The sequence below is a fragment of the Erinaceus europaeus genome, chromosome 8, assembly GCF_950295315.1.
Source record: "Erinaceus europaeus chromosome 8, mEriEur2.1, whole genome shotgun sequence".
NCBI classification, from domain to species: Eukaryota; Metazoa; Chordata; class Mammalia; order Eulipotyphla; family Erinaceidae; genus Erinaceus; species Erinaceus europaeus.
This window is the reverse complement of record NC_080169.1, coordinates 47,915,289-47,934,079: the sequence shown is the minus strand read 5'-3', so window position 1 is coordinate 47,934,079 and position 18,791 is coordinate 47,915,289. Positions and strand designations below refer to the sequence as shown.

The 18,791-nt window shown below is 38.3% G+C and overlaps 1 protein-coding gene across 1 annotated transcript in view; it reads right to left on the bottom strand.

Moving 5' to 3' along the window:
• Positions 1-18,791, bottom strand: part of COL28A1 (collagen type XXVIII alpha 1 chain) — a 301,074-nt gene that overhangs the window by 153,961 nt on the left and 128,322 nt on the right. The window contains 3 exon segments of the mRNA XM_060196187.1: positions 1,004-1,072; positions 2,419-2,487; positions 10,831-10,902. Coding sequence (XP_060052170.1) covers positions 1,004-1,072; positions 2,419-2,487; positions 10,831-10,902 — 210 coding nt within the window.

Here is an 18,791-nt window from a genome sequence, read left to right as displayed (position 1 = left end):
AACCTAGATATACACCAGTTTCTTTGAGAGAGAGCATATGTTCCCACGTATCCCACGTAAACTATAGCAAAATATATGTCTGAAAGCAGAAGTGCACTAGAGTTTGTAGTGAGTACCCCCCTAACATTTCCTCTCCACTGTTCCAAGCTTTGGGTCCATATGTTAACTCTCTTTTCAGTCACCAGGTTCCAGATGTCATCAGGATGCTGGCCAGGCTTCCCTCGACTGAAGACCCCACCAATGTGTCCTGGAGCTCCGCTCTCCCAGAGACCCACCCTACTAGGGAAAGAGAGAGGCAGACTGGGAGTATGGACCGACCAGTCAACGCCCATGTTCAGCGGGGAAGCAATTACAGAAGCCAGACCTTCTACCTTCTGCAACCCACAATGACCCTGGGTCCATGCTCCCAGAGGGATAGAGAATGGGAAAACTATCAGAGGAGGAGGTGGGAAATGGAGATTGGGTGGTGGGAATTGTGTGGAATTGTACCACTCCTACCCTATGGTTTTGTTAATTAATCCTTCCTTAATTAAAAAAATATTAAAAAAAATAACAAGAACATGCACAACAAAATGGGGAAAAAAATGGCCTCCAGGAGCAGTGGATTCCTAGTGCAGGCGCCGAGCCCCAGTGATAACCCTGGAGGCAGAAAAAGCAAATGGTTTCAATGACAAAGTCACAGGAGTCCATAAATACCAAACTGGATGTAATAGATAAATAAACTTTTTTTTAAAGCTTAAAAAAAAAAAAGAAATGGAATACTTCAAACAGCTGTTTAGTCAGCAAATATGTAACTATAGGAGCTATCAACTCCCACATTTATGAAAAATCTTATGACTTGATTTTTTTTAAAAAAGGAAATAATGTATTCTTACATTTGAGTTCATCTTAAATTTTGCAAATAGGACAATCCCAATTGTCAACCTAGTATGCATTAAACTATCTTTCACTTCACACACACACACACACACACACACACACACACACCATAAATAAAGGATACCTTTGGTCCACAAAGTGAAAGTCCAGGTTCTCCTTTAAATCCAAGCATTCCATGTCCTCCTCTATCTCCCTGTATATTTCAAGCAATGTTCATAATTCAAGGCTTACAGTTGCATGAGGAAACATAATGGCAAAGGGCAAGAGAGGATAGACTAATTGTAAAGAGCTTAATCTACCAGTCCCAGACCTTGAAATTATACATTCTTCTAATATATTTGAAGGGGATTTTAAATCCTAAGGAAATAAATTTACCAGTTAAGATTACTATAGCTGTCTGAGAAAGTCCTCTAAAATAAGAGGTGGCTAACTATACAGATTCAAATTAGACTGTAAGAATGTCTACAATGCTCTTAAACCTAAATGGATTTATTTTCTACCAGACATTGTGATTATAAATCCTAGCAAATTCTTCTGAACAAATGTAATAAATTCTTACCTGCCTTAGGGTCTAGGATCTAAGGAGCAGTTAATGTTCAAGACCAAAAACAAAAACAAAAATCTTATTTCTAATCTCATATCTTCTATTATCCCACGATTTGCTTAACTATGAAATGTCAGAATTGAATCAGTTCACCTAATTTAAGCAGTTGAGATGATCACTTCTTGAAGTTCTTTTGAAATGAAAATTGCATTTGACTGGTATTAAAGTAAATCATGAAACTATTATGTGGAGAAAAGGAACTCTGATACACTGTTGGTGTAAATGCAGACTGTTGAAATCCCTATGAAAAGCAGTACAGAGAACCTTCAAACAAATAAAAATTGAAATATCTCATGCTTTAGCAATACCACTCCTAGGCATTTATCCAAAAGACATGAAAACACTAGTTCAAAGGGATCCATGCATCTTTATATTTATAGTTCTATTTTTCACAACACCAAGGAGGGGAAGCAGCCTAAATGTCCATCAACAGACAACTGTATAAAGACATTATGGGGTATATATTCAATGAAATACTACTCTGGAATTAAAAATCAGTTATACCAGGGCTATGCAGTGGGACATTCAGTTGAGCACTCAGTTACCAATCACAAGGATTCAGGTTCTAGGCCTCAGTCCCCACCTGCAAGGATGAGGTTTCAGCAATGCCTCAGATGTCTCTTTCACTCTCTCCCTCTCCCCTCTCTCTATTGTATCAAATAAAAGAAAGGAAAATAAATTGAAATTTTATTTTAAATATATACTGCATCCTATGGAACAAAATGGGTAAAACTGGAAATAATTGCTTAGTGAAACAAGTAAAGTAGTGGAAAAAAACTATATGGTGGCTTTGTTCATATGTAAAACATAAAAAGTATGTGAACTTGCAAAACACACACTAACTGTCATACTTTGTAAAAAACTATGGTGATAATTTTATAAATCATTATAAAATAACTAAAACAAAATAAGAATATGATAATAAAGATACATACCTTTGCCCCAGGTGAACCAGGAACTGATGCTCCAGGCATCCCAAAAGGGCCCATAATCCCAGGATCACCCTAAAAAAAAAAGAGCAAAATACCAATTACATTTCAAAGAAACTATAATGTATTTACAGCATTGCTAAAGTGATTTTTTATTTTTATTATATTTATTTATTTGACAGAGACAGCCAGAAAGAGGAGGGAGAGATAGAGAGGAAGAGAAAGAGACACCTGCAGACCTGCTTCACCACTTTTGAAACTTACTCCCTGCAAGTGGGGACTGGGGACTTAAACCTGGGTCCTTGTGCATTATAATATATGCATTTAACCAGGTGTTCCACCACCCAGCCCCAAATATTATTATGTTTTTCAAAAACCATTGTGAAAATATTAAACATATTCTATTGTTTTGTTTTCTTAAAGTTTTTTGTTTTATTGGTTCGATAGTGATTTATAGGATTATAAGATAACTGTGTATAATAAAATACCATACCTGCCAATAAAATTCTGTGCTCCAATTCTCTGAAGAATAACTATCACAGTTCTCTCAAGATCTTAAATATAGGTTGGCTACTTTTTTGTTTGTTTGCAATTTTATGTATTTCAGTTCTCTATAGTCCATGTATAAGTGAAATCATCTTGTATTTGTCTTTTACTTTCTTTTATTTTCTTCTCTTTTACTGAGCAAAGTCACCTTCAGTTCCATCCATTTTTCCCTGAGGACATATCATCTACTTTTTAAATTGTTGAGTAATCCTCCATTGTGTATATGCCCCACAACTTTTTTAACCAGTCATATATCAATGGACATTTAGGTTGCTTCTATATTTTGGCTATTGGGAATAATGCAACTATGAACATGAGGAAACATATGTCCTTTTAAAATAGTATTTTCATGTCTATTGGATAACTGCCTAAAAATGCTATTGTTGGATCATATAGTTTTTCCATTTTAATTTGTTTAAGGACCCTCCATAATGTTTTCCAAATTGTTGCACCAGTTTACACACTCACCAGCAGTATAACAGAGTTCTTTTTTCTCTACATCCTTGCCAACACTTACTATTTCCTGTTTTGTTGATGTAGGTCATTATCACTGGTGTGAGGTGACAATTCAGCGTGGTTTGAATTTGCATTTACTTAATGATAAATGAGGTGGAGAATTTCTTCATATGTAGGCTATCTGTATCTCTTCTTTAGAAAACTGTCTATTCGTATCTTTTGCCCATTTTTTATTGCATAGTTTTTTTCTTTCTATTAAGCTGCAGGCATTCTTTATGGATGTTTGATATCAACCACTCATCATATTATGAGGTGCAAATATCTTCTCCCATTTACTGGGTTGCCTATTTATTCTTATGAAATTTGATGCATAGAAACTTTTTAATTTGATGTAGTTTCATTTACTTAATCTTTTAGTTTCATTTGCCCATGGAGTTGACTCTCCAAATACAACTTTGATATTAAGATCTTGAAGTATTTCACCAATATGTCCTTAGTGTTTATAATCTCATGCCTAATATCCAGACTTTTGATCCATTTTGGTTTAATGTTTATGTATGATATTAAATGGTGATCTAGTTTCATTTTTCCACGTGTGGCTGTCCAATGTTCCCAGCACAATTTGTTAAAGAGATCTTATTTTCCCCATTTGACAATATTGATCACAGTGTATGTGTGGGCTTATTTCTGAGATCTCTATGAGATTCCACTAGTCCAAGTGCCCTTTTTTTCTTATTATCTTTATGTATTGGAAAAAAACAGCCAGAAATTGAGAGGGAAGGGGGAGATAGAGAAGGAGAGAGACAGACACCTGCAGACCTGCTTCACCACTCGTGAAGCTTTTCCCCCCTGCAGGTGGGGGCCACGGGGGCTTGAACCTGGGATCTAGCACATTGTAACATGTGCACTCAACCAGGTGTACCACCACCCAGCCCCAAAGTGTCCATTTTTATTCCAAAATCACATTGTTGTTTTTTTTAACAATTATAGTATAGTATTATTTTAAATTTTACTTAATTATTTTAATAAGAGAAAGATACAAAGAGGGGAAGAGATTAGAACACTACTCAGCTCTGGTTTATGGTGGTGCTGGGGGTTGAGCCTAGGAGCTCAGAGCCTCAGACATGAAAGTTTTTTGCATAATCATCATGTTATCTCCCCAGCCCACCACACTGTTTTTTTTTTTAATTTTTTATTTAAGAAAGGATTAGTGAACAAAAGCATAAGGTAGGAGGGGTACAACTCCACACAATTCCCACCACCCAATCCCCATAACCCACCCCCTCCCATGATAGCCTTCCCATTCTCTAGCCCTCTGGGAGCATGGACCCAGGGTCGTTGAGGGTTGCAGAAGGTAGAAGGTCTGGCTTCTGTAATTGCTTCCCCGCTGAACATGGGCGTTGACTGGTCGGTCCATACTCCCAGTCTGCCTCTCTCTCTCCCTAGTTAGGTGTGTCTCTGGGGAAGCTGAGCTCCAGGACACATTGGTGGGGTCTTCAATCCAGGGAAGCCTAGCCAGCATCATGATGGCATCTGGAACCTGGTGATTGAAAAGAGAGTTAACATATGAAGCCAAACAATTTGTTGAGCAATCATGGATCCCAAGCTTGGAATAGTGGAGAGGAAGTGTTAGGGAGGTACTCACTGCAAACTCTAGTGTAATCCTGCTTACAGGTATATATTTTGCAGTAGTTTATGGATACGTGTGCACATAAGCTCTCTCTCACAGAAACTGGTGTATATCTAGGTTATGGGACTTTGTTAGAAAGTGAACTACCTGAGATGAAATTAGAGTGTACTATTAAAGGAAAGGTCTCACCCGAGTAATGAAGCTGAAGGGTTGTCATTCCACACGTGAAGTCTCTGGACACAGTCTGACGTGAAGCATGTTGAGATGGCAATTGTTGCTTTGGTTAGGTTGTGATCGGCGGATGCAATATTATTTGGTATGGATTGGGAGATGCATACGGGAAAGTGGGCCCTATCCAAGGGTGCCAGGACTGGGGGAAGTAGGGGATCTATAGTGAAGGTGTGAGGTTCCTGCTGTCTTAGGGTTCAAAAAGACAATCAATAGTTAATATTATTATCACATTATTTGTTAATTGGGTTAACTTTGAAAAGTCCCTTTGTTATGGTTTGCTGTACAGTACCCAGTATCTTGTATATAGCTGTGCTATTGGAAGCTTCTAATCTACTTGGTCTAGGCTTTTGAGAGAGTCCGCATATCAAATACGTAGCCTATATATTAAAAAGATTCAGTTTGTCTTTTGAGAAACTTTGAGACATACAATTGATTTCCCCCTCTCATATTAATTAACTACTGATTTATATGTCTACATTTTGCTAGGAGTGTACATAAACACCATTCCCATCACCAAAGGACTGTGACCCATCCCTCCTGCCCACTCCCACCCCCCACTGGCCCAGGAAGCTACATGTCTACCCCTCACCACAGGGTTTTTACTTTGGTGCCCTACTTACAATTTGATCAGGTCCTGCTTTTAGTTTCCCTTTCAGATCTTCTAAGTCAGCTTCTGTTGATGAGTGGGATCATCCCATACTCATCTTTATCTTTCTGACTTAGTTCACTTAACATAATTCCTTCTAGCTCTGTCCAAGATGTGTCAGAGAAGGTGGGTTCATTGTTCTTGATAGCTGCATAGTATTCCATTGTGTATATATACCAAAGCTTTCTCAGCCACTCATCTGTTGTTGGGCACCTGGGTTGCTTCCAGGTTTTAGCTATTATGAATTGTGCTGCTATGAACATAGGAGTACACACCTCTTTTTGGTTGGGTGTTATGGAGTCCTTGGGGTATAACCCCAGGAGAGGAATTATTGGGTCATATGGAAGGTCCATGTCTAGCCTTCTGAGAGTTTTCCAGACTGCTCTCCACAGAGGCTGTACCAATTTACATTCCCACCAGAATTGTAAAAGGGTTCCTCTGTCCCCACATCCTCTCCAGCATTTGTTGCTGCTGTCCTTTTTGATGTATGCCATTCTTACAGGAGTGAGGTGGTATCTTAGTGTTGTCTTAATTTGCATTTCTCTGACAATCAGTGACCTAGAGCAGTTTTTCATATGTTTGTTAGCCTTTTGGATCTCCTCTGTGGTGAATGTTTTGTTCATTTCCTCTGCCCATTTTTGGATGGGGTCATTTGCTTTTTTGCGGCTAAGTTTGCCCACCACACTGTTTTTATAACTTTGCTTTGTAGTATAAGTTAAAGTTCATGAATAAAGATTCCAGTAAAAATAAAATTGTTTGGAGAATGGTCATTTTAATGTGTAGGCCAAATAATTAGGAAACTACTAATGGTAAACTACAACCCAAGGACCAAAGATGGCTGTTTTCCTGGTTTTGCACAGTAAAAGTCTAAAAATGGTCTTCACATTTTTAAATGGTGACTATATGTAAATATATACATAATATCTTATGTTTTTATTCTTGGCCCACAAAGTCTAAGATAATTTCTATCCCCCAAATAGAGAGTGATTTTTTCTCTTTACTCTTGTACTATGAGCTATAATCATCCTAAAAAGTCCCAGAGCTTATTCCTCAATGTGACTGACAGAGTGGCAGAGATCATGACAACGCAACTATTTGCCTATCTTAATTCCAAAACCCATAAAGTAATGAATGACACATGATATGTCAAGATCCTGTCACAACAGTCTCATAGCAAAGAATAAAGCAATATCCTATTCAGATGTTCACCATAACCAGGGAAAGCAATTGTATTTCTACATTTAATCAACTATCCTTTTTATCCACAAATTACTTTTAAAACATGGAATTATAGACATGAAAATGACATATTCTGTTGAAATGTCCTGTACTATGTGTGATTATGCTTTAAGACATGTTAATTTTTTATATTTAAGAAAGCTTTATTTCAAAAGAGTAAAAACAGTTTGAGTAAAATATGAATCACTTATTAGTGTTAGTATTTTTCAAATATAGTGACATTTATCATCACTTCTTAAACTGCCTGCAAGTAGTGGGCACTTAATTAAGAAATACAAATATCTCAACCCTCCTATGTGCTAAAATCCAAATAACTGGCATGGTGCTAGAAATATGGATTTATAACAAATTCCTGCAGTGATATTGATGAACCCTGAAGTTGAAGAAGCTTTTTTTGTACCTACTCTGATCTTGTTGATACCGTTTTTAGTTGTCCCTTAATGGTCTGGTCCTTGAACATACTCCTTGTCTCTTTCTTATAATTAGCATCTTCTGAAAGGTCTGGATTCACTTAGGTTTGCAGGTCTATTTTTCTGACATATCCACTTGATCTCAATATTCTCTAAGTCAAGATACACCAATTTGCCTCACAATTTCTTACACTTCTTCCTAGCGGTCTGTTGGTACACATACCACTACTATTCCATTGTACAATATTGATTTTTATTGTAGAAAAAAACTTTATGTTTTAAACATTTACTATGTGCTAGAAAATGTTTAGTACTTTACTAACTCTAGTGCTGCACAATCCTGTAAAATAGATACTATCATTACTTCCTTCTCTCCTTTCTTTCTTCTTTTCTTTTCTACCAGGCTTTTAGCTGGAGTTTGGCACCTGTAAAATCCCAAATCCCAGTGGAATCTTTCCTATTTTTTTAATAAAGAGTGGGAGGCAGGGTGAGAAGAAGCATCATCATAGGACTGTTCCAATGCTTGTGAAGCTTCCCTTTTGCATGGTGCTTCCACTTGGCAGTTGAGGACTTGAATCTGGGTCTTTGTGCAGGTGAAAAGTGTGCACTCAACTAGCCTCCAGGGTTATTGCTGGGGCCTGGTTCCTGCACTACCAATCCACTGCTCCTGGAGGCCATTTTCCCCATTTTATTGCCCTTGATGCTATTGTTATTGTTGCTGTTATTGGATAGGACAGAGAGAAATCTAGAGAGGAGGGGAAGACAGATAGACACCTGTAGACCTGCTTCACTGCTTGTGTGGGGAACCATGGGTTTGAACCAGGATTCTTACACCAGTGCTCATGCTTCAAGCCATGTGCACTTAACCCTGTACACTACTGCCCCTCCATACACACACAAACTTTCTTTCTAAGATTTTAGTGACTGGCTCTTAATGTTCAAAGCTAGAATAACAGTGAAAATCCCATTCTCTTGCCTTCTGGCTCCTTATTTGTGTTTGTGTGCACACATCAATGAGATTATCACTAGCTTGAGCAGGAGGACTTGTAGGCATGGCTTTACTTTACCCAGTAGCCATCTTTTTTTTCTTTCTGTCTTTCTTTTTGATAATGAGAGTGAAAGATTAAAAAAAAAAAACCAGAAAGGGAGACCCCCATATCTATGGACATCTATTTCTGATTCAAGGGGAGCCACACTATTAAATGGGGGAAGGAGGGTGTCTTCAACAAATGGTGCTAAAATTTTTGGGTTGAAAAACACAGAAAAATGAAACTGAACCACTACATTTCAGCACACACAAATGTTAACTCCAAATGGATCAAGGACTTGGATGTTCAACCAGAAACTATCAACTACTTAGAGGAAAATACTGGCAGAACTCTTTTCCATCTAAATTTTAAAGACATCTTCAGTGATACAAATCCAATTACAAAGAAGACTAAATAAAAAAATAAACCAATGGGACTACATCAAATTAAAAAGCTTCTGCATTACAAAAGAAGCCATCACACAAACAAAAGGATTCCTTACATAATGGGAGACCTTTACATGCCATATATCAAACAAAAGACTAGTAACCAAAATATGAAAAGAGCTCATAAAAATCAGCCAAAAGTGACCCTAATCAAAAATGGGGAGAGAATATGAATAGAATATTCAACACAGAAGAGATCCAAAAGGTCAACAAACATAGGAAAAAATGCTCCAAGTCATTGATTGCCAGAGAAATCCAAATAAAGACAACAATGAGATACCACTTCATTCCTGTAAGAATGCCATACATCATAAAGGATAGTAACAACAAATTCTGGAATGCTTATGGGAGTAAAGGAACCCTCCTGCACTACTGGTGGCAATGTAAACTGGTCTGACCCCTGTGGAGATTAGTCTGGAAAACTCTTAGAAGGCTAGAAATGGACCTACCCTATAGCCCAGCAATTCCTCTATTGGGAATATAACCTAAGGAATCAAATAAAATAATCCAAAGAGATCTGTGTATACCTTTGTTTATAGCAGCACTATTTATAGTAGCCCAAACTTGGAAGCACCTATCCAACAATGGATGAGTGGCTGAGAGCTGTAGTATATATACCAAAAGAATTCTACTCAGCTATTATGAATGATAAATTCATCTTCTTTACCTCATCTTGGATGGAGCTTAAAGGAATCATGTTAAGTGAGATAAAACAGAAAAAAGGATGAATATAGAATGATCTCACTCAAGTTGAGAAATAAGAACAAAAAGGGACACACTAGAATTTGGACTGGGTTTGGTGTGTTGTGCCAAAGTAAATGACTCTGGCGGTGGTAGGGAGGGTAGTAGTGCTTTCAGGTCCTGGTACAAGATGGTGAAGGAGGAACTAGGCTGGGATATTTCGCAGAAAATTAAGAAATTTCACATTAAGAATGTATCAACAACTGTATTTACTATAAACCATTAACTTACATAATTAAACAAGAAAGGAGAGAGAGGAAGAAAGAGAGAGCGAGAGATACAACACCACTCATGAAATCATCCCCCCCCAGCAGCTGGGGACCATGGTGATTTGTGCACTCTATTCATAACAAGCTACCACCTGGCCCTTGAATCCCCATTCTGTTTTTTTTTTAATTGGGGATATTAATGAGTTACAGTAAATTCAGTTATTAATACATGTATAAAATTACTCAATTTTCTGCAAATCACTCTAACCCCTATCCTAGGTACTCCTCTACCATCTTGCACAAGGACCTAAAAGCCCCATTGACCCCAAAGTCCTTTACTTGGGTGCCAACACCAAACCCAGTCCAAGTTCTACTTTGTGTTTCCCTTCTGTTACTATTTCTCGATTTCTATACATGAGTGAGATACCATATTTATCCTTTTCTTTCTCAGTTATCTCACTTAATATGTGAATCCTCATTCTTTAATGTCACTGCACTGCCTCTAATTCTGGGGAACTTAGCAGTTGTTCAGCAAAAGAAGATGGTGTTGAGCTGGTATCTCCTTAGATTCATCCCAATATTTGCCTGTTACTGGAGAGAACTGGCATACATATTCTCTTAGAAGCATAAATATTCCCATGAAAATATATGTTTTGTGCAATCTGTTCCACACTGTTATGATCTGAAATAGCATGTTTTCTGCAGGATCTTTCATTTGCTAAGGAGAAGTCATATTTTGAGAAGGAAATATGAAGTCAATTTTGCAATATAAATCTAGTAATTTAATAAAATCAGTCAAAAAGACAATCTCCTCCAAATATAAATAAGAAACATACCTTTGGCCCTTCAGGTCCTGGAAATCTCCTCTGCCCTTGATTTCCTTTGCTTCCTTTCTTTCCTTCATCACCCTGACAAAATAATGATTAAAATCATATTTATTTCACTAACAAAATTGGCCCATCTATGATAGGCAAAATCAGTGGCGATTTTTCAACTAATATCAATTTTAAAATGAAGAGCTCTCAGTCAGGCTAAGGTTTATAGGGTTTATCAACATTCTTCAGAAAGTGGGATGGCTTAGAAATTGTTCATTTTTTGCCACCTATTCAATATGATTTAGTATTTTCAAACCTTAATTCAGTATCTTTCTTTGGGAATGTATTTCTGAATTTTAGTTCTTTTGCACTGTTGGTCTGCTAACAGATGGTTCTCAGGAATTAACAGTTTCAGAATAGAAAGCTATCTGTACTTGTTCATGCTATTTGTCAGTTTTCATGCCATTTCATATTTTAAATATAAACTATTTACACACAGTTCTATAACATCTTCAGTAGAGAGTCTAGTTGTTTTCCCCTTTCCAAAGACTAATACTTCTATTGGTAGAAGGATGCATGATATTAATCTGAGGAAAAACTAGAAATTTCCCACTTGATATGGTTTTGTAAGCTAATGCTCCCCAAAGAATTTCATTAATCTTCAACCAGAAGCCTCAGAGTAACTCAAAACTATCCTTAAGCTAGGATTGAATAGCTAGACTTCATATTCAATATGAACTCAACTCTACAAAGGGTTTTTAACTCATTGGGATTTGCAGATATGCCTATTTACATATTAATAAGATAAGAGGTTTATCTATGAGACATGGTTTTCAAACTGGAGCATGCATCAGAATCCCCTGGCATGCTTGCTAGATAACAAATCACTAGGACCCACATCCAGAGTTGTTGAGTTAGTAGGTCTGCACTTGGACCCAATAACTCACATTTATGATATGTTTTCAGGTGATGCTGATACTGTTCAACCAGTAACTACAAGTTGAGAGCCATTGAACTTCACTAAGGTCATCAGCCATGCAGACAATTCACTAAGAAAAGGTGTCTTCCGGAGAGAAGAAGATGGCGGCGGCCTGAGAAATCGCTGACAGCGAGTGCTCTGATAGCATCGTCGGCAACGGTAGGATTTTCTGCCTTTAGCAGGCCAGTCAGTAAGGGGGGGGCACCAAAGAAGTGATTACAGTTTAATTTGGGTTAACAATTAGAGCAAAGGTGACACGGACTAGCGGGGCGCCAGAATTCCCAGGCGGCGCCAGGCAAGGCGAGTGCGCCGGGCATTGTCCTCCGCCCGCCCGGGAAGGCGGCTCCTCCGCCGGTTGCAGAGCCCGGCGGGCAGAGGACCCGGAGAGAGCACTTTAGCTCGGGGGCTGCCTCTTGGGAGTCGCGAGGGTCCACCGCGACCCTGAGGGTGGATCCAAAGACTTCTTGAGTATAGCTCTCATTGGATCAAAGGACTTGGAGCTAGTTTTCATTTTTGAGAAATCCTTTAAATAAGTCTGGAGGGCGGGGTTTCCCGGAAGATGGCGCCCGGAGAAGCGGCCAGCCTTTGAGCTCCGGACACATCTCGTGTAAACAATAGGATTTTCTGCCTTTAGCAGGCCAGCCAATAAGGGGCCATAACGGTCATACCAAGGATGTGTCTATAACTTAATTTGGGTTAAGAATTAGAGTAGGGGGAAAAAATTCTTTTTTCTTCCTTTTAATTTTCAAGCATACATCCTTCCCGCCGCCCCCCCCCCCCCCCCATAAGCAGTGCCTGGGACCAGCTACTAGCAGGATACCCCATACCACCAAACAGGGTTTTTTTTTTTTTTTTTTTTTTTTTTTTTTTTAATTCACTGATACACATTTGGGAAGTTCCTCGCAATGCTCTTTAATTACAACTCTTCTTCTTGTCTTCTCCCTTTTCTCTCTCTTATCTCTCTCTATCTCTCTCTTTTTTTTTTTTTTTTAATCTTGTCATACACTTCTTTCTTCTTTGCCTTTCTGAATTTGTGAATTACTTTGGGGAAGAAATCTGACCCAGAGTGGACTCTCTACGTGTGTATCTCTACTCTAGTTTCCTTTACATTCTTGTTACCCTTAGAATATACACTGGATAGTAGATTTGCATAACTGTCTATTCTTGCTATCCTCTCTTCCTTTTCTCTTTCTTCACTGGGATTTGGTTACTATTTTTTCACGGACTGGAGAAATTGTTTGGCTAACTGGTAACGATTAAACTCCTTCAATACTTACTTCAGTTGCTACTGTTATTCCGGAGGTTGGTGAGTGCAATTGTCATAAAGGTATTTAGTACAGTGTTACTTGTGCTCAAAACACAACAACTGAGGAACAACAGAGCATTAAAAAAAAAAAAAGAGAGAAACACATAAATTAAAAAAAAATGGGTAGAATAAAAACAAATAAAACTGCTACCCCAATGAATGAAGACAAGAGCCCAGAAGAAACCACAAATCAGTCAGAAGTAACCATAGATAAGAAAAGTATGCAAGCAATAATAAACTTATTAATCACAGAAATGAAAACAACATTGGAGGAAAGCAATGGCAGTATTAGGGAAACAACAGTTGAGACCCCCAAGGAAAATACTGATTATCTTGAGACAATTAGAGAACTGAAAGCTGAAATAGCTGTAATGAAGAAAGAAGCTGAGGCAAGGGAAAGCAGACTAACAGAAGCAGAAAACAGAATTAGTCAGACAGAGGATGAGTTAGAGAAAACTAAGAAAGAGGTGAAAGAGCTTAAAAAGAGATTGAGAGACACTGAAAACAACAACAGAGACATATGGGATGATCTCAAAAGAAGTAACATTCGTATAATTGGCCTGCCAGAGGAAGAAAGAGAGGAAGGGGAAGCAAACATCCTAGAGGAAATAATACAAGAAAATTTCCCAGACCTGAATAACAGAAAGGATATCAAGGTGCAAGAGGCCCAGAGAGTACCAAACAGAATCAACCCAGACCTGAAAACACCAAGACACATCATAGTCACAATGAGAAGAAGTAAGGATAAAGAAAGGATCCTAAAGGCTGCAAGAGAGAAACAAAAAGTCACATACAGGGGAAAACCCATAAGACTTTCTGCAGATTTTTCAACTCAAACTCTAAAAGCCAGAAGGGAGTGGCAAGATATCTATCGAGCCCTGAATGAAAAAGGGTTTCAACCAAGGATTATGTATCCTGCTAGACTTTCATTCAAGCTAGATGGAGGGATCAAAACCTTCTTAGACAAACAACAGTTAAAGGAGGCAACTATCACCAAGCCGGCCCTGAAAGAGGTACTAAAAGACCTCTTATAAACAAGAACATCACTATAATACTTGTAATATATCAGAGTAAACAAATTGTTTTTTAGAACAATGGCACTACAATACATTAAATCCATAATATCAATAAATGTCAATGGCTTAAACTCACCCATCAAAAGGCACAGGGTGGGGGGATGGATCAGAAAACATAACCCAACCATATGCTGCTTGCAAGAATCCCATCTGTCACAACAAGATAAACACAGACTTAAAGTGAAAGGATGGAAAACTATCATACAGGCTAACGGTCCACAAAAAAGGGCAGGAACAGCCATTCTCATCTCAGACACGATAGATTTTAAATTGAATAAAGTAATAAAAGATAGGCAAGGACATTACATAATGATTAGAGGATCAATCAGCCAAGAAGACTTAACAATTATTAACATCTATGCACCCAACGAGGGACCATCTAAATACATTAAACACCTATTGAAAGAATTTCAAAAATACATCAATAGTAATACAATAATAGTGGGAGACTTCAATACCCCACTCTCACACTTAGACAGATCAACAAAGCAGAGAACCAATAAAGATACAAGAGAATTGAATGAAGAGATTGACAGACTAGACCTCTTGGACATTTTCAGACTCCTCCACCCCAAAAAACTGGAATACACCTTCTTTTCAAATCCACACAACACATACTCAAGGATAGACCACATGTTAGGCCACAAAGACAGCATCAATAAATTCAAGAGCATTGAAATCATCCCAAGTATCTTCTCAGACCACAGTGGAGTAAAACTAACTTTTAACAACAAACGGAAAATTATTAAAAGACATAGAATTTGGAAACTAAACAACATGCTCCTTAAGAACCACTGGGTCAGACACTCACTCAAACAGGAAATTCAAATGTTCCTGGAAACTAATGAAAATGAAGACACAACCTATCAAAATATTTGGGACACAGCTAAAGCAGTACTGAGAGGGAAACTTATAGCTATACAATCACATATTAAACACCAAGAAGAAGCCCAAATGAACGAACTTACTACACACCTCAAGGACTTAGAGGAAGAGGAACTAAGGAACCCTAAGGCAACCAGAAGGACAGAAATCACTAAAGTTAGAGCAGAAATAAACAACATCGAAAATAAAAGAACCATACAAAAGATCAATGAAGCCAAATGTTGGTTCTTTGAAAGATTAAACAAAATTGACAAACCCCTAGCCAGACTCACCAAACAAAAAAGAGAGAAGACTCAAATTAATAGAATTGTAAACGATACAGGAGATATCACAACTGACACCACAGAAATCCAGAGAATTCTGCGAAACTTCTATAAAGAACTATATGCCACCAAGCTAGAGAATCTGGAAGAAATGGAACAATTCCTAGAAACCTATGCACTTCCAAAACTGAACCAAGAAGAACTACAAAATCTAAATGCACCAATCACAGACAAAGAAATTGAAACCGTTATTAAGAATCTCCCCAACAACAAAAGTCCTGGACCAGATGGCTTCACAAACGAATTCTACAAAACTTTCAGGAAACAGTTAATACCCATACTTCTTAAGCTATTCCATAAGATTGAAGAAACAGGAATACTCCCTTCCACCTTTTATGAAGCCAACATCACCCTGATACCAAAAGCTGATAGGGACAGAACAAAAAAGGAAAACTACAGACCAATATCTCTGATGAACATAGATGCCAAAATATTAAACAAGATCTTGGCCAACCGGATACAGCAACACATCAAAAAGATTGTTCATCATGACCAAGTGGGATTCATCCCAGGAATGCAAGGCTGGTTCAACATCCGTAAATCAATCAATGTCATTCATCACATCAATAAAAGCAAAGCCAAAAACCACATGATTATCTCAATAGATGCAGAGAAAGCCTTTGACAATATCCAACACCCATTCATGCTCAAAACTCTACAAAAAATGGGAATAGATGGGAAATTCCTCAAGATAGTGGAGTCTATATATAGCAAACCTACAGCCAATATCATACTCAATGGAGAGAAGCTGAAAGCATTCCCCCTCAGATCAGGGACTAGACAGGGCTGCCCACTGTCACCGTTACTCTTCAACATAGTATTCGAAGTTCTTGCCATAGCAATCAGGCAAGAGAAAGAAATCAAAGGGATACAGATTGGAAGGGAAGAAGTCAAGCTCTCACTATTTGCAGATGATATGATAGTATACATAGAAAGACCTAAAGAATCCAGTAGAAAATTACTGGAAGTTGTTAGGCAATATAGCAAGGTATCAGGCTACAAAATCAATGTACAAAAATCAGTGGCATTTCTTTATGCAAACACTAAATCTGAAGAAGAAGACATCCAGAAATCACTCCCATTTACTGTTTCAGCAAAATCAATCAAATACCTAGGAATAAAGTTGACCAAAGAAGTGAAAGACTTGTATGCTGAAAACTATGAGTCGCTACTCAAGGAGATAGAAACTGATACCAAGAAATGGAACGATATCCCATGCTCATGGATTGGAAGAATAAATATCATCAAAATGAACATTCTCCCCAGAGCCATATACAAATTTAATGCAATACCCATCAAAGTTCCACCAAGCTTCTTTAAGAGAATAGAACAAACACTACAATCATTTATCTGGAACCTGAAAACACCTAGAATTGCCAAAACCATCCTAAGGAAAAGAAACAGAAATGGAGGCATCACACTCCCAGACCTTAAACTATATTATAAAGCCATCATCATCAAAACAGCACGGTAGTGGAACAAAAATAGGCACACTGACCAGTGGAACAGAATTGAAAGCCCAGAAGTAAATCCCAACACCTATGGGCATCTAATCTTTGATAAGGGGGCCCAAAGGATTAAATGGAAGAAGGAGGCTCTCTTCAATAAATGGTGCTGGGAAAACTGGGTTGAAACATGCAGAAGAATGAAATTGAACCACTTTATCTCACCAGAAACAAAAATCAACTCCAAATGGATCAAAGACCCAGATGTCAGACCAGAAACAATCAAATACTTAGAGGAAAACATTGGTAAAACACTTTCCCATCTACACCTCAAGGATATCTTTGATGAATCAAACCCAATTGCAAGGAAGACCAAAGCAGAAACAAACCAATGGGACTACATCAAATTGAAAAGCTTCTGCACATCCAAAGAAACTATTAAACAAACAGAGAGACCCCTCACAGAATGGGAGAAGATCTTCACATGCCAGACATCAGACAAGAAACTAATCACCAAAATATATAAAGAGCTCAGCAAACTCAGCCGCAAAAAAGCAAATGACCCCATCCAAAAATGGGCAGAGGAAATGAACAAAACATTCACCACAGAGGAGATCCAAAAGGCTAACAAACATATGAAAAACTGCTCTAGGTCACTGATTGTCAGAGAAATGCAAATTAAGACAACACTAAGATACCACCTCACTCCTGTAAGAATGGCATACATCAAAAAGGACAGCAGCAACAAATGCTGGAGAGGATGTGGGGACAGAGGAACTCTTTTACATTGCTGGTGGGAATGTAAATTGGTACAGCCTCTGTGGAGAGCAGTCTGGAAAACTCTCAGAAGGCTAGACATGGACCTTCCATATGACCCAATAATTCCTCTCCTGGGGTTATACCCCAAGGACTCCATAACACCCAACCAAAAAGAGGTGTGTACTCCTATGTTCATAGCAGCACAATTCATAATAGCTAAAACCTGGAAGCAACCCAGGTGCCCAACAACAGATGAGTGGCTGAGAAAGCTTTGGTATATATACACAATGGAATACTATGCAGCTATCAAGAACAATGAACTCACCTTCTCTGACCCAGCTTGGACAGAGCTAGAAGGAATTATGTTAAGTGGACTAAGTCAGAAAGTTAAAGATGAGTATGGGATGATCCCACTCATCAACAGAAGCTGGCTTAGAAGATCTGAAAGGGAAACTAAAAGCAGGACCTGATCAAATTGTAAGTAGGGCACCAAAGTAAAAACCCAGTGGTGAGGGGTAGACATGTAGCTTCCTGGGCCAGTGGGGGGTGGGAATGGGCGGGAGGGATGGGTCACGGTCCTTTGGTGATGGGAATGGTGTTTATGTACACTCCTAGCAAAATGTAGACATATAAATCAGTAGTTAATTAATATGAGAGGGGGAAATCAATTGTATGTCTCAAAGGTTCTCAAAAGACAAACTGAATCTTTTTAATAGATAGGCTACGTGTTTGATATGCGGACTCTCTCAAAAGCCTAGACCAAGTAGATTAGAAGCTTCCAATAGCACAGCTATATACAAGATACTGGGTACTGTACAGCAAACCATAACAAAGGGACTTTTCAAAGTTAACCCAATTAACAAATAATGTGATGATAATATTAACTATTGATTGTCTTTTTGAACCCTAAGACAGCAGGAACCTCACATCTTCACTATAGAGCCCCTACTTCCCCCAGTCCTGGCACCCTTGGATAGGGCTCACTTTCCCGTATGCTTCTCCCAATCCATACCAAATAATATTGCATCCGCCGATCACAACCTAACCAAAGCAACGATTGCCATCTCAACATGCTTCACCTCAGTGTGTATCCAGAGACTTCACGTGTGGAATGACAACCCTTCAGCTTCATTACTCGGGTGAGACCTTTCCTTTTATAGTACACTCTAATTTCATCTCAGGTAGTTCACTTTCTAACAAAGTCCCATA